General features: G+C 44.3%; 1 protein-coding gene across 3 annotated transcripts in view; it reads left to right on the top strand.

Moving 5' to 3' along the window:
• ttc12 (tetratricopeptide repeat domain 12) overlaps positions 1–15,185 on the top strand; it is a 67,397-nt gene that overhangs the window by 2,194 nt on the left and 50,018 nt on the right. For all 3 annotated transcript variants that reach the window (XR_015851552.1, XM_088345892.1, XM_088345890.1), the window contains exons 2-6: positions 490–638; positions 751–772; positions 915–992; positions 1,113–1,234; positions 3,853–3,912. Coding sequence is in view for 2 of the 3 variants with exons in the window: in XM_088345892.1 (XP_088202018.1) it covers positions 490–638; positions 751–772; positions 915–992; positions 1,113–1,234; positions 3,853–3,912 (431 nt within the window). In the remaining variant the exon portion in view is untranslated. The remainder of the gene's footprint in view (positions 1–489; positions 639–750; positions 773–914; positions 993–1,112; positions 1,235–3,852; positions 3,913–15,185) is intronic.

Raw genomic sequence — 15,185 nt, 5'->3', positions numbered from 1 at the left:
ATTTAGTTGGATTTAGTGATTTGGAGTTAAACTAATGGTAAAGGTAAGTGCCTTCTGTGCAGATCCTCCACAAAGGGGGAAAAACATAATGATGTCGAGAAAGAGAGATGCCCGACCGGCCAGACATAAGTTCGGGTCCGGGCCAAAGATCTTACCCCTCGTAACAATGATGTAAACAGTGCTTAATTCTTAAAACAACAAACAACAGTGTGAAGTAATAGTCAAAATACTGGCATTCTATGGAATCTCCTTTAGAGGTGACCAATATTAAAAGCAGAAAAATCTTATACAGTTACCATTTATAGAAACCTTAATTTTAGCAATTAAAAGAGTTTAAAATTGCCTCATTCATGTGGTGTTTTTGTTTTGCTTGTTTCAATTGTTTTTTTGTCGACTTATTCTTAAATACGTTTTGAAAAGGCATTAAAAAGTCCTAAAAGGTCTTGCATTTCACTTTAGCTGTAAGAACCCTGTATTAATTCCCCCCAGGCAAACTTGTGAAGGACCTAAATTCGCCAGACCTGGATGTCCAGCAGAAAGCTATCGAGAAAGCAGACTGCCGAATTGCAGACTTGAATGGAACCTGCAGAATCAACAAGACCACTATCAATACAAATCCTCAACCCAAGCCCCCTACGGTAGAAATGTTGTTTATCAAGAAACACAAGTCACATGTGTTAACGTTGTTTTTGCTTTTAAAATCCGTTTAGTGATTTTAGGATACCTACAATTCCTTTTTATAATTTGCAGGATGCACAAACTGAAAGTGCAGGTAGGGGAAGAAATATTACAATTCTCATGTAATGGAGGGCAACATATTCTTTATTATTCTTTTTATTGTTACCCTTTATGCCACTGGGGCCCTACGTCGGAGACATAAATGCCAATAGAAGTGTTTTTCGTTTTATGAGCAGAGAATTTTATGAGGTTTATGGAGAGAGATGCTGAAGACAGGAGGAAGAGGAGGCTCGCTCAAGAGAAAAAGGCCACTGGTGTGTTGTTACCTGCCACTTCAATCTGCCGTTGGGAGGTGGACAGGTTGCTGTGCCGTCTGCAGGGCCAGCTGTATTTCCTAGTAAATACCGTCTGCTTTGTTTTGGGGGTTTGTGCAGCATTTAAGGACAAAGGGAATCAAGCCTATGCTCAAGGAGATTATGAGACCGCCATCAAGTATTACAGTGAAGGCTTGGCTGAACTACGGGATATGCAGCAGTTGTATACCAACAGAGCCCAGGTGAGTACTTGTACAAATACATTGATCCCTTTTAACGTTCAACAATTGAAAGAATATTGAGTGACATGGAACGTAACAGTCTTCGCAGTCTTCCAGTACTACTACTTTAAAGCAGTGGTTCTCAAATAAGATGGGGAACGTAAGGTTTTGAGATTCATTTAAAAAGCAAGATTCATGCAAAAAAAGAGACAATTCATAAAAGAACACAAGTAATAAATTATATAAAATGTATACGGACCACAAAATAGACTCCTTGGTTGTGAGTCTTTAAACAGTATTTATCTTATTTAATGTACTGAAAATCAAAATATTTTTCCTATTTTTTAAGTCAAGACATGTTTATTTGTATAGCCAAGTCTCAAATGGCTGCAGAGACCACAGATTATTACAGATTATTATGACACCATCCCACAACATTTTATATATACTGGACTGTCTCAGAAAATTAGAATATTGTGATAAACTTCTTTATTTTCTGTAATGCAATTAAAAAAACAAAAATGTCATACATTCTGGATTCATTACACATCAACTGAACTATTTCAAGCCTTTTATTATTTTAATATTGCTGAATTTGGCTTACAGCTTAAGAAAACTCAAAAATCCTATCTCAAAATATTAGAATATCAAGTAGGCTATTCAACTAATCACCTGAATCATCTAATTAACTCAAAACACCTTGCGAGGGTTTCCTGAGCCTTAAAAACACTCAGCTTGGTTCAGTAAACTAAATCACTGCTGATCTGACTGCTGTCCAGAGGACCGTCATTGATACCCTCCATCAGGAGGGTAAGACACAAAAATAAATTTCTCAAAGAGCAGGCTGTTCACAGAGTGCAGTTTCAAAGCATATCCACAAAAAGTCTGTTGGAAGGGAAAAATCTGGCCGGAAACGCTGCACAACCAAGAGAGATGACCGCAGCCTTAACAAAATTGTGAAGAAGAGCCGCTTCCAGAATTTGGGGGAGCTTCAAAGACAGTGGGCTGAAGCTGGAGTCCAGGTATCAAAAGCCACAGTTCACAGACGTGTCCGGGAAATGGGCTACAATAGCCGTATTCCCATGGTCAAGCCACGTCTGAACTCAAGACAACGGAAGAAGCGTCTGACTTGGGCTATGGAGAAGAAGCACTGGACAGTTGCAGAGTGGTCCAAAGTCCTCTTTTCAGACGAAAGCAAGTTTTGCATTTCATTTGGAAGTCAAGGCGCCAGAGTCTGGAGAAAGGCTGGAGAAGAGCAAAATCCAAGTTGCTTGAAATCCAGTGTGAAGTTCCCACAGTCAGCAATGGTTTGGGGAGCCATGTCAGCTGCTGGTGTTGGTCCACTGTGTTTCATCAAGTCCAGAGTAAATGCAACTGTGTACCAAGAGATTTTAGAGCACTACATGCTTCCATCTGCTGAAAAGCTCTATAGAGATGAGGATTTCATTTTCCAGCATGATCTGGCACCTGCCCACAGTGCCAAAACCACCAGTAACTGGTGCACTGACCATGGCATCACTGTCCTTGATTGGCCTGCTAATTCCCCTGACCTGAACCCCATCGAGAATTTGTGGGGTATAGTTAAGAAGAAGATGAAAGACACCAGACCTACAAATGCAAATGAGCTGAAGGCCGCTATCGAAGCATCCTGGGCATCAATAACACCTCAGCAATGCCACAGGCTGATTGCCTCCATGCCACGCCGGATTGATGCAGTAATCCGTGCAAAAGGATTCCCAACCAAGTACTGAGTGCATCAATGGACATTTTCAAATGTTTGATTTAGTTTTGCTGTTATAAACTTATTTTTTTTACTTGGTCTGAAGAAGTATTCTAATATTTTGAGATAGGATTTTTGAGTTTTTTTCAGCTGTAAGCCAAAATCAGCAATATTCAAATAATAAAAGGCTTGAAATAGTTCAGTTGATGTGTAATGAATCCAGAATGTATGACATTTTTGTTTTTTTAATTGCATTACAGAAAATAAAGAACTTTATCACAATATTCTAATTTTCTGAGACAGTCCAGTATATATATATATATATATATATATATATATATATATATATATATATATATATATATATATATATATATATATATATATATATATATATATATATATATATATATATATATCATGACTCTCTTGAGTTTTTAGTTGTTTCTACAACTCATTCATGAGGTTTGGTTCTTATATGACTTTATTATGGGTTAACAGAAAATATATATTCCATGTAATCAATCTTATCATATACATCAAATATTTTCATTTCTGATTCACTTCATAGATTTGATTTGGTTAAGGGGTCCCGACATATATATTTCATACTCCACTCGGGGCACACTGCATAAAAAAGGTTGAGAACCACTGCCCTAAAAGTTTTTTTTTCGATTAGTAGAGAGATTCAAAGATTAATACAAAGAATACATACATATGTTGTTAGATGCTCAATGTGGTATTCTTAAAAGATTAATTTTATTGATGTATTGATATATGTAGTCATTCACACTATGTAAGTATGTTTTTAACTTTTTACTGAAATAGAACGATAAAGGAGCTTATTCTTGGCACCTAATTGACCCAAAATAGTTCACCTTTTTATTGAATTAATATCTCTATGTCTGCACTCTCGCAGGCTTACATCAATCTGGAAAAGTACGAAGAAGCCATAAATGACTGCGAATGGGCTCTGAAGGTAAAGTAGCGCTGGATCTGTGCTTCAGTCATTTGCAACCTCATTTGTCATTTCATGCCACCCTGTAGTTGGCTAGATTAATGGGATGCACTCGACAGCAAATCAGTCATTCAGAAACCCAGAGGTTGGTTGGCAAAAGTGGAATTTAACTGTTTGTAATCAAAGCACAATTAAAGCAAATTTTGTGTCGACAGCTGTTAAGGAGCTGCACGGTTTATGAATGTAAAAGTGGAATTGGAAGTAAACGTAGTTTGGACACTTTTGTGTGCAAAACTAATAGTATGTAAATTGAATTAATTGTAGTGTCACCAACACTTATACCAGCGGTCAGCTCTCTAGCGCTGCTGAGTGGATCGCAGGTACTTTGCAAAAAATTGAAAAGGATGGGGGCGGAAATATCGTATATATTTGTTTTAAGACCGTTTATAGGAGGATAAACACAACACGAACAATTTCAAAATCCTCTATTGCTGTAAAAATGCATAGAATGAATACTGTGGCGGCACAGAAGCGCAGTGGTTAGCACGTGCGTGGCACAGTTCAAATCCAGCTACCAGCCTTCCTGTGTGGAGTTTGCATGTTCTCTCCGTGCTTGCGTGGGTTTACTCCGGGCACTCCGGTTTCTTCCCACATTCCAAAAACATGAATGTCAGGTTAATTGGCCAGTCCAAATTGTCCCTTGGTGTGAAAGAGTGAGCTAGTTGTCTCTGTGTGCCCTGCGACTGACTGGCAACCAGTTCAGGGTGTCCCCTACCCACTGCCCGAAGATAGCTGGAATGGGCTCCAGCTACCCCGCGACCCTTCTGAGGATAAGCGGTGCAGATAATGGATGGATGTGTGAATACTTTATTACATTGTTTGTGAAGCCAATGGGGCAAATCTTTAAAATGAAGTGAGCTTGTACACATGAATATCTCAAACACATTTCATAAACACGGAGTATGTCTTCATCATGATTAAAACATATCCATAAATGTTTTGATAGATTTTGTGGTCAGATTTTGCTTAAGATTTGTGTTCTCTGTGATGAGACCTGTGAACGCCCGGAAACTGTCCATAAGAGGGTGCAGTCATTTCACCCATCCCAAAGGCCTGAGTTCTTTCTTCTGAAGCATGGATTGTTAATCAAGAAAACAAGGTTGTGTTTATCCCTTCTGTGGTTGTTAACGAAAAAACACAACCAAAAGGGAAAAGGAAAAATAAAAAGGGAAAACCAAATAAGTCGAAAATTAAACTGTTGATATTAATTAAAGTATGAGTTCTTTCATGTCTGTCACCGAATATGAAGAAGTAATGTGCTCGTTCACTCTCACTCAAAAAGTAGGCTCTATTGTTTCGTCTTTTTTGTTACACGGTGCGCACAGAAGCTTTGACTTACACTATATATGCAGAGATACAACTGTGACATCCGCAATGTGTGGATGGATGTACTTGCACTACACCTGGATTTATACTATTGTAGCATACACTATATATGGACATTGGCATTTTTGCCATTACGACTATAAATACTATACACATGCGGCTTTTTTAGCGAATAAGCTAGAGTTTACATATATTATTTGCTGTGTACTACGAGTCCACCGTGGGGGGAACTACAGTAATGCACACAAGTAAACAGATTCCTTGTTTTACGCTATGGTATATGGTTCCTACTTCACAGAAATTCATAAATTATGGGTGGATGTGGAACGGATTAACCGCTCAAATTTAGGGAATAGTGTGCAACCCATGTTGGTTACGATGCCAATTTTGGAGAACATTTGAATATATATTACCTTGTAGTCAAACGTGATAAAGGTTGCACGGATCTTGGCAAACAACTTGCTGTTTATTATTTTTTCGAGTATTCCACTTTAATTAAAAAGAAGAAGCAGTTCATGATACATACATAAAACATTACGCAAAACAGCAGGCTCATTAACAACAAGCAACTACTCAGCTGTTCCATTTACATAACAGCGGTGACCCCGGGGTTGGTGAGGGCTTGCTTGCTGTTGCATGATTGTATTTTTAGTCCCCTCGAAAATCTCCCTTTTGGTATTCCCGCTGCTGGGACAGCTAGGTCGCATTTGTTTAACTCCGGCCAAACGGGCAAACATGCCCTCGTTCTGGGCCAGATTCACAGTGTTTGCAAATAATTATAGACCTCATGCACATTCCACCAGGCGAGCTTTTGTTTTTTTCACATCAGACAAAAATCATACCGCTGGTTGGCTCAGTGTCACATGGGCAAAGTAAACAATAACATCCTGCAGCTGGCTAAGGCTTCAAAATAATAGCCAGGGTTGGGAGGGTTACTTTAAAAATGTAGTCTGATACATATACTTGCACAGTCACTTCATCATCATCATCATCTTCATAAGCATTTGCTTCTTCATCTCATCTCATCTCATTAGCTGCACCGCTTATCCTCAGTAGGGTCGCGGGGGAGCTGGAGCCCATCCCAGCAATCATCGGGCAGTGGGCAGGGGACACCCTGAACTGGTTGCCAGCCAATCGCAGGGCACAGCATTTGCTCTTACAACCCCTTTTTGAAAATATTATTGTTTTTGTTCTGTTTTTATTTTGATGTTCGAATAAAGTTTTCATTCATTCATTCATTCATTCATTATCATCACCATCACTATTTTCACCAGCATCATCAGTGCTGTCTCCATACATTTTCAGCATACTATGGGGGCTAGGTAGAAGGACCACCGATTGCTAAGAGTCCTTATCCGTGCATTACAAAGACAAAACCTGGGAGTTCCAGCCAGATGCCTCCAGCATCAATGCTCCCACTTGTCTGCCCTAACTATGAGTTGTGCAGGGTGTGTCTGTTTTGTGTTCTTAGTAAAAGTTATCTCTATATGATTGCATTTCCATTTATTTGGTTTTTGTTTAGTTTTCACCATCATCACAAACATATTTATTCTCCGCATTGTTTTGTTTGTAAATATATATTTAGATTGTAATGAATTTGCATAATATACTGGTGACAGCAATATAATAACAATAACATTAGCGATGTTCAACAAAAACAATAAAAATACCGTAAATTCCAGACTATAGAGCGCACCTGATTATAAGCCGCACCCACCACATTTCGCGGGAAAACCGATTTTGTACATACACAAGCCGCACCTGTATATTAGCCGCATGCGCCCACATTGAAAAAAACGCAATACAAACAAGAAATTAACCCATATCCAATACAGATCAAAAAACACAGCCGTCATTATTAACGGAAAATCATACCGGCACTTAACATTTAATACAGACCTGCGGAGTCCAGGTGCCCGTTGAAAGTAATCCAAGGAAAAAAGTGTATTTTTCCAAAGGTAAGGGTGGGAAAAATATATATCCACTATTGTCGGCCGCATTAACAAACACGTCTCACCTTTACTCCACTTCCCGTCAGCCCGCGTTTGCCCCTCCCCTTCTTATTTGCTCGTACAAAACATATCAGAATAAGTTTCTAAAATAAATACATTACAAAAATATACAGTTGCAAATACATATTATACATGGTTACACATGTTTACAAAGAAAGACAGTACACCGAGAGAGTTTTCAAAGCTTTAATAATAATATTAAAACTTTCCACCCAAACCGTGCCTGTGAAGGGTAGCAAAACGCTACTAGGAACACGCTCGCAACACAGCAAACAGCTCTGTTAAAATAACATATCGTACTTATAGTGAGCACGGTAAGCCGTCCTCATTTTCCTCCTTATAGCTGACGTCATCAAAGTTGTTTTCCTTTGTTCTGGGAAAGAGACTTTGTCATATAGACGTCGTTCCACGCTCCCGTATTCAAAAACACGCTAGCATCACGCTCGCAGAGTAACGGTAACGTGCGATAGCTCTGTTTCCTTCTATATCGGACTGCCCGATTGCGTTTAGCCTGAATGTTGCGTCATGTGCCTTTCTTTTTGCAATTTGCATGATGAAAATATGTCTACGCTAATTTAATTTGTGCACAAGCTAAAAAGTTGCAGTCTAAATCTTACCTCTTGTACTCGAGCGCCGCTGGCACCCGTTAGGAAAATTACATAAATTGGCCGCATCACTGAATAAGCCGCAGGGTTGAAAGTTTGGGAAAAAAGTAGCGCCTTATAGTCTGGAATTTACGGTAGTCATATAGTTGATAATGATAGTAATAATAACAATAAATTTCATGCAAGGGTACGGGGGCAGTTTTTGGCACAACACCGCCTTATAACACAGACAAGCATGTAAGTGTGCATATTGAAAAATAAAGCGGTAGCAAAACTGAGTTTGGTTGTGGTTTATTTAAGTATTACTTACAAGGTAAAACACATGTATACAAACTTGTCGGATTTCCTCAACTTGCGAAACTTCGCGGTTCCCATTCAGATTCAGGTTCAGATTCAGATCTACTTTATTGTCATTCTAGTACACGTGTATACAGAACAAAATGTCGATACATCTGACCCGCACAGTTTCCTTGAATGTACAGATATAAATAAAATGTTGTATTGAGTTGGAGTATTATGTACTAATGATATACTAAATAATTATGGCTATGTATAGTATCCCCCTCGGATGGGTCTGGCCTTGATGCGGCGAGGGGGCTTGCGTGTTCCAGTGACCCTGGAGAGCGATACCGTCGGGAGCTTGCTCCTGGTAGGGTCACCCATGGCGGGCCGGTCTCCGGGGTAGGTTCCAGACAAACAAAGACCCCAGCGTGTCGGTACGCTGTGAGGTGGCAGCCCCACCAACCGACTATCCTGCGGAGGGCTAACAACTCACCCAGGAGAAACACACTTTGTTACGAAACTGACCAGAGAAAGAAGCCGGACTGACCAACACGGTAACGGACCCCAGCCTGCCCCCGACCAACGAGTACGGATCGATCTTCGTCATAAGACCCGTGTCGCCACCTGGAATGTCCAGACACTCCTTCGCCCCGGAGCTGCCACCCTGCTGTCCCGAGAGCTCTGTCGCTATAACATCACCATGGCAGGGCTCTGTGAAGTACGATGGCAAGGCAATGGTGAAACAACAGCTGGCAACCATTGCTACATCTGGAGTGGCCCCGAGAGTCGGACCGGCCTTTACGGTGTGGCTCTTGCCATTCCAAAAGCCCTCCGGAGGTCCCTCATCAGCTGGACACCAATAAGTGACAGACTACTGTCTGCTCGATTCCTCCACCATCACGGCAAGATGACAGTGATCGTCGCCTACGCCCCCACCGATGTCGCTGATGAGGATGCGAAGGACGCGTTCTTTGACCAACTCCACCAGGCTGTCAACCAAGCCCCACCACACGACGTCACCATCATCCTCACTGATGCCAACGCCACTCTATCCAGCATTGATCGGTCCCCCGGCTCACCTGTCGGCACCACCTTCGTTGACAGCACAACAAACGACAATGGCAACCGCCTCCTCCTCCTCTGCCACCAAAACAACCTTTGTGTTGCTGACACCTGGTTTCCCCGGAAATGCATCCATCACTGGACGTGGTACAGCCCAGATGGCAGAACCAGGAAGGGATTGGACCACATCCTGATATCACGACGCTGGAAGTCGTTTGTAACCAACTGCCGGGTGTTCAGAGGAGCACAGCTTGGCAACACAGACCATCGTCTGCTGGTGGCCCAGCTCAAGCTAAAGCTCCGAGCCAACCAGCACAAGACTCTGCCTCGCCCCGACTCCTCCCGACTCAGCGACCCCAACATCGCCAGAGACTTCAGTTGCTCCATCCGCCGCTCTCTTGATACCCTGGCTCCTGACAAGCTGACAGACTGGGCGGCCTTCAAGGAAAGTGTCCTCCAGTCTGCTCACAATGTCCTCGGACGCCCGCGATCCTCCCCGAGAAAGCCCTGGATATCAGAGAGGACACTAAACATCATAGACCAGCGGCGTGAGGCCCGACTCCGAGGCGACCTCACAGAGTATCGGAGACTGAATCGCCTGCGCAATGTGGCCATTGCTGAAGATAGGGAGAGGTTTTGGCAGGCAGAAGCCCAACAGCTTGAGTCCGCGGCCAACAACAACAACATGAGCCGCGTATTCAGTCTACTACGCCAAGCCCGTAGCGGCCCACACATAAAGACAGCCCTGGTAAAGGACTCAGACGGCAACCTCATCATGACAGAAGCCAACTGCCTCGAGCGCTGGAAGGAGCACTTTAGCCTCCTCTTGCAGCACAGCACCATCCCGGCTGATCCCACCCTCCTACGGGCTGCGAGCACAGCACCTCCTAACGACACCTGCTGCACAGACCCCGTAACACCCGAGGAAGTGAGAGCTGCTCTGAAGAAGCTGAACACCAAGAAAGCCCCCGGCATCTGTGCCATTACCGGCGAGATGCTCAAGGCCGGCGGTGATGGCATGGTGGAGTGGCTAACCCGCCTATTCAACCAGGTGTGGGAATCGGAGCAGCTGCCCACCGACTGGACCAGAGGAGTCATCTTGCCCTTCTGGAAATGCAAGGGCGACAGGCTTGTCTGTGGAAACCACAGAGGCATAACCTTACTCTCCATCCCGGGCAAGGTCTTTACCAGGATCTTGCTCAGCCGTGCCCTTCCAGCAATCAGAAGCTGCCGCCGTCCCCAGCAGGCTGGCTTTATGCCCAACCGCTCCACAACGGACCACATCTCTGCCGTCCGTTTGCTGATAGAAAAGACCCGTGAATTCCGTAAAGATCGCCATCTATATATCGGATTCATTGATCTGAAGGCCGCCTTTGACACCGTCTGCCACTCTTCACTGTGGAACATCCTCCAAGCTCTCAGAGCACCACCCAAGATCATAGCCCTGTTCAAGCTGCTCTACAGCAACACAGAGAGCTGTGTCCGTATCAACGGCATTGACTCCGACTGGTTTGCTATCTCCAGCGGCGTTCGCCAAGGCTGTGTGGCTGCTCCCGACCTTTTTAATTGCATCATCGACCATCTGATGTTCAGGGTTAGTGAGCGCATCCCCGGAGTGTCTTTCGGCAACTACCACCTGACTGACCTGGAGTATGCTGACGACACCATCATTCTCAGCACTTCCTACAGCCAGCTGAGAGACGCTCTGGGCATTTACAGCGAAGAGGCAGCGCGGCTTGGCCTGCAAGTGAGTTGGACGAAAACCAAGTTCATGTATGTCGGTGATGGACCAGATCCACCTCCCATCCAAATTGGTAGCGACATCGTAGAGCCTGTCAAGAGCTTTGTATATCTGGGGTCCATGGTGACAGACAATGGGGACCTAAAACCAGAGATTCTCCGCAGAAGAGCCCTGGCAGCATCTGCTCTGCAGTCTCTCTGGAAACCACTCTGGCGGCACCAGACCATCGCACGCAAGACGAAGCTCCGCATTTACAACCTCGCCGTACTCCCTATCCTGCTTTATGGCTCAGAAACATGGCCCCTGAACGACACCCTGGCCACAAGAATCGATGGTTTTGATAGCAGGGCTCTCAGAACCATCGAGAACATCAGGTGGCCCCAGCGAGTCTCCAATAAAGAGCTCAGAGCCCGCACGTGCCAGCCCCAAGCATCTTCCTTGGTCGCACAACGCCGCACCCGCTGGTTTGGCCATGTCCTTCGTCTACCACCAGACCATCCGACACGAGCCATTCTCCAGTTTGACCCAAAGGCCGCAGGCTGGAGACGACCACGAGGGAAACCCCGCACTCGATGGCTCGACGTCGTTGCGGGCGACCTCCAACAACACGGAGTTGCCGTAGAGGATGCAGAACAGCTGGCACAAGACCGCCAGCATTGGAAAAACCTGGTTCATCTGGTCGGCTCAACGCACAGGGACGGGACCCCCCGACCTTCGCTGGAGCAATAAGTAAGTAAGTAAGTAAGTATGTATAGTATATTACAGTAGTGCAAATAGTGCAAGAGGAGCAGCTAACCAGATGTGCAAAATGGGCAGTCAGGTAAACAAGTCAGGTAAACATTAACAATAACACTGTAACAATAACACTGTAAGTACAATAGTGCAGAGAAACAGATGTGCAAGGAGTGGCTAGCTATAAAGAACTGCCAGTAGTGCAAAAAGTCAAACAAAACCAACAGATGTACAGATTAGCAGCAGTTTAGATTTACTATGTGTTTGATTGACCATTTAACAGGCTAATGGCCAGGGGGACAAGACTATTGTGGAACCTGGTGGTCCTGCACCGCACACTGCAGTACCTCTTCCCAGAGGCTAGCAGAGTGAACAGTCCATGATGGGGGTGAGAGGGGTCCCTGATAATGTTCTTAGCTTGGGATAGGCAGCGCTTCTGGCCAATGTCCTGAATGGAGGGGAGAGAAGTCCCGATGATTTTCTCTGCTGTCCTCGTCACCCTCCTCACACTACCCCAGTCGGAAGCGCTGCAGCCTCCACACCACACAGAGATACAGCTGGTCAGAATACTCTCTATGGTGCCCCTTTAGAATGTGATGAGGGAGGGTGGGGGCAGGTGGGCTCTCCTCATCCTCCGCAGGAAGTACAGGCGCTGCTGTGCCCTCTTCACCAGTGATGCAGTGTTCACGGACCAGGTGAGTTTGTTTGTGATGTGCACCCCTAGGAACTTGATGCTGCTGACAACCTCCACATTCTTGTTGTTGATAAGAAGTGGGGCATGGTTGGGCTGGTTTTTCCTGAAGTCGATAATGATCTCTTTAGTTTTGTCAACATTCAGGACCAGGCTGTTGTCCCTGCACCTGCCCACCAACTGCTCCACCTCCTCTCTGTAGGTCAGGTCGTTGTCGTCCCTGATGAGGCCCACCACTGTTGTGTCGTCCGCAAACTTCACGATGTGGTTTGTAGCTGACCTAGGGACGCAGTCGTGTGTCATCAGGGTGAACAGCAAGGGGCTCAGGACACAGCCTTGGGGGGAGCCCGTGCTGAGGGTGATGACATCGGCGATGTTCTGACCAATCCGCACTGACTGGGGTCTGTCAGTGAGGAAGTCCAGCAGCCAGTTCCGCAGGGGGGTGTTGAAACCCAGGAGTCTCATTTTGTCTACCAGGTGTTGTGGGATGATGGTGTTGAATGCTGAACTGAAGTCCAGGAACAGCATCCGCACATGGGTGTTCTTCTCCTCTAGGTGTGTCAGGCTCAGGTGAAGCGCAGAGGAGATGGCATCCCCGGTGGAGCGGTTTGTCCGGTAGGCAAACTAAAAGGGGTCGAGTGAGGAGGGGAGACTGGAGGTGATGTGCTCTTTAACCAGTCTCTCAAAGCACTTCATTATGATGGGAGTCAGTGCAACGGGCCGGTAATCGTTGAATGATAAGATCTGGGGGTTCTTTGGCACTGGGATGATGGTGGCAATCTTGAAGCATGATGGTACCGTGGCTTGGTCTAGCGAGGTGTTGAAAATGTCTGTTAGTACACAAGCCAGCTGATCGGCGCACTCCCTAAGGACCCGCCCAGGAATGTTGTCCGGGCCTGGAGCCTTCCGTGTGTTGACCCTTCTCAGGGTCTTCCTCACGTCAGTTGAGTCCAGGAGGAGTGCTCTTTCGTCCTGATGTGGAACCGCTTTCGCTGCAGGGGTGCCATTTTGTGCCTCGAACCTCCCAAAGAAGTTGTTGAGGTCATTCAGAAAGTCCATGCTAGTGTCCTGCACTGGGGCGGTGGTTGGCTTGTATCTGGTGATGGCCTGAATGCCTTTCCACATATCCCTGGTGTTGGTTGTGCTGAGGAAACAGTCCTGGATTTTTTGACTGTGCGATCGCTTTGCTGGTCTGATAGCACGGTTCAGGTTAGCCCTCGCTGATCTCAGCGCCTCCTCGTCACCAGATTTAAAGGCAAGGTTCCGTACCTTTAGCAGTTTGCGTATCTCAGCAGTCATCCAGGGCTTCTGATTGGCACGGGTGCAGATGGTTTTGGTATTGCTGACGTCTTCTGCGCATTTACTGATGTAGGCTGACACAGACATGGCGTACTCATCTATATTTATTTTGTTGTTGTAAGTGGCAGCCGATTTAAACATGTCCCAATCTGTGCATTCAAAGCAGTCCTGTATTGCCTCCATTGCCCCCTCAGTCCACACCCTCACCTGCTTCACTGTAGGTTTTTCTCTGGTCAGCAGGGGCTTGTATGCAGGAATTAGCATAACATAAGGTGATCTGATGAGCCAAGGTGGGGGCGGGGGGCTGCTCTGTATATTCCTCTGATATTTGTGTAGGCCAAGTCTAATGTGTTCCTACCTCTTGTAGCAAAGTCGACATGCTGGTGGAAATGCGGAAGAACTGTTTTCATGTTGGCCTGGTTAAAGTCCCCCGCCGCAATAAAAATGCACTCGGTATAATGTTTTTCCATGTAGCGTAGGTCTCAACACATCATGGTGGACAAAAACACGGAAAGCATTAAATGGAGGGAAAGTGAGGTTTTGGATTTCATTAATATTTGGGGAGACAACTCTGCACAGTAACTTTCAAATTGCTAGATACGCTATGGTGTTAGCATCTATGAGTACTTCTACTGACATTGCATTGCATGTGACGTCACACGTCGTATTCCGCGCTAGCGTGATATGATGGTGTTCAAACAAGAGACTCTTAAAGGTCAGGGGCAATCCCAATAAATACGTTACATCGATGCAAAAAAGAGTGTCCACAATTGAGTTGTGATGCTGATAGTTGTAGTACCACTTTTGTGTGGCAGAGGGCACCAAGACTGTTTATATCAAAATGTTATCTTATATTTTTTTAAATCGCTTTTGTTTATGGAACATTGCATCATTACAAACAAAATTGGCATTCAAGTTTCAACTTTGTCCTGTTTGACTGGTTCAGCAAGAAACAAAGTTAACAAATTTCAAGGGAACAGAAAGTGCTGCAGAAGTACAGAGAAAAAAATAAATGAAATAAATAAAAGAAAAAGAAAAATAATGACATGTTTAACTCTACAGAAAGTCCAGATTCTTAAGCATATTATATACCAGGGGTGGGGAACAAGTTTGACACAAAGGGCCGAAATTTTTATTTGTGAGAGTCAAAGTCACACCACGTACTGACCTGCAATGACAGACAAACACACACAAAAAAACTTAAATTGGGATTTACATTTTTTATATATTTTGTGGATACAAATAATTTCTACGCATTAAATGAAATGTATTTCTCTTTCTTTTCTTTGTATCTTAAGTCAAAAAATAATATTATCTTTGGATAAGGTGGTAGGAAAAGAGTATCTTCCATTTTTGCAGGTACATTATATAGCATATATTTACATGAATTTTTGTTCATTGTCAATGTAATCAACTAACACGTTTTTAATGTTATAGAATATTCAGTTGTTTTGTGCACTATTTTTCCATCTGTCCAACACTCC

Source organism: Urocampus carinirostris, chromosome 10, assembly GCF_059441175.1.
Source record: "Urocampus carinirostris isolate Australia breed hairy pipefish chromosome 10, RoL_Ucar_1.0, whole genome shotgun sequence".
Lineage (NCBI taxonomy): Eukaryota > Metazoa > Chordata > Actinopteri > Syngnathiformes > Syngnathidae > Urocampus > Urocampus carinirostris.
Note: the sequence above shows the minus strand (reverse complement) of the source record. Positions and strands in the feature narration are given on the sequence as shown.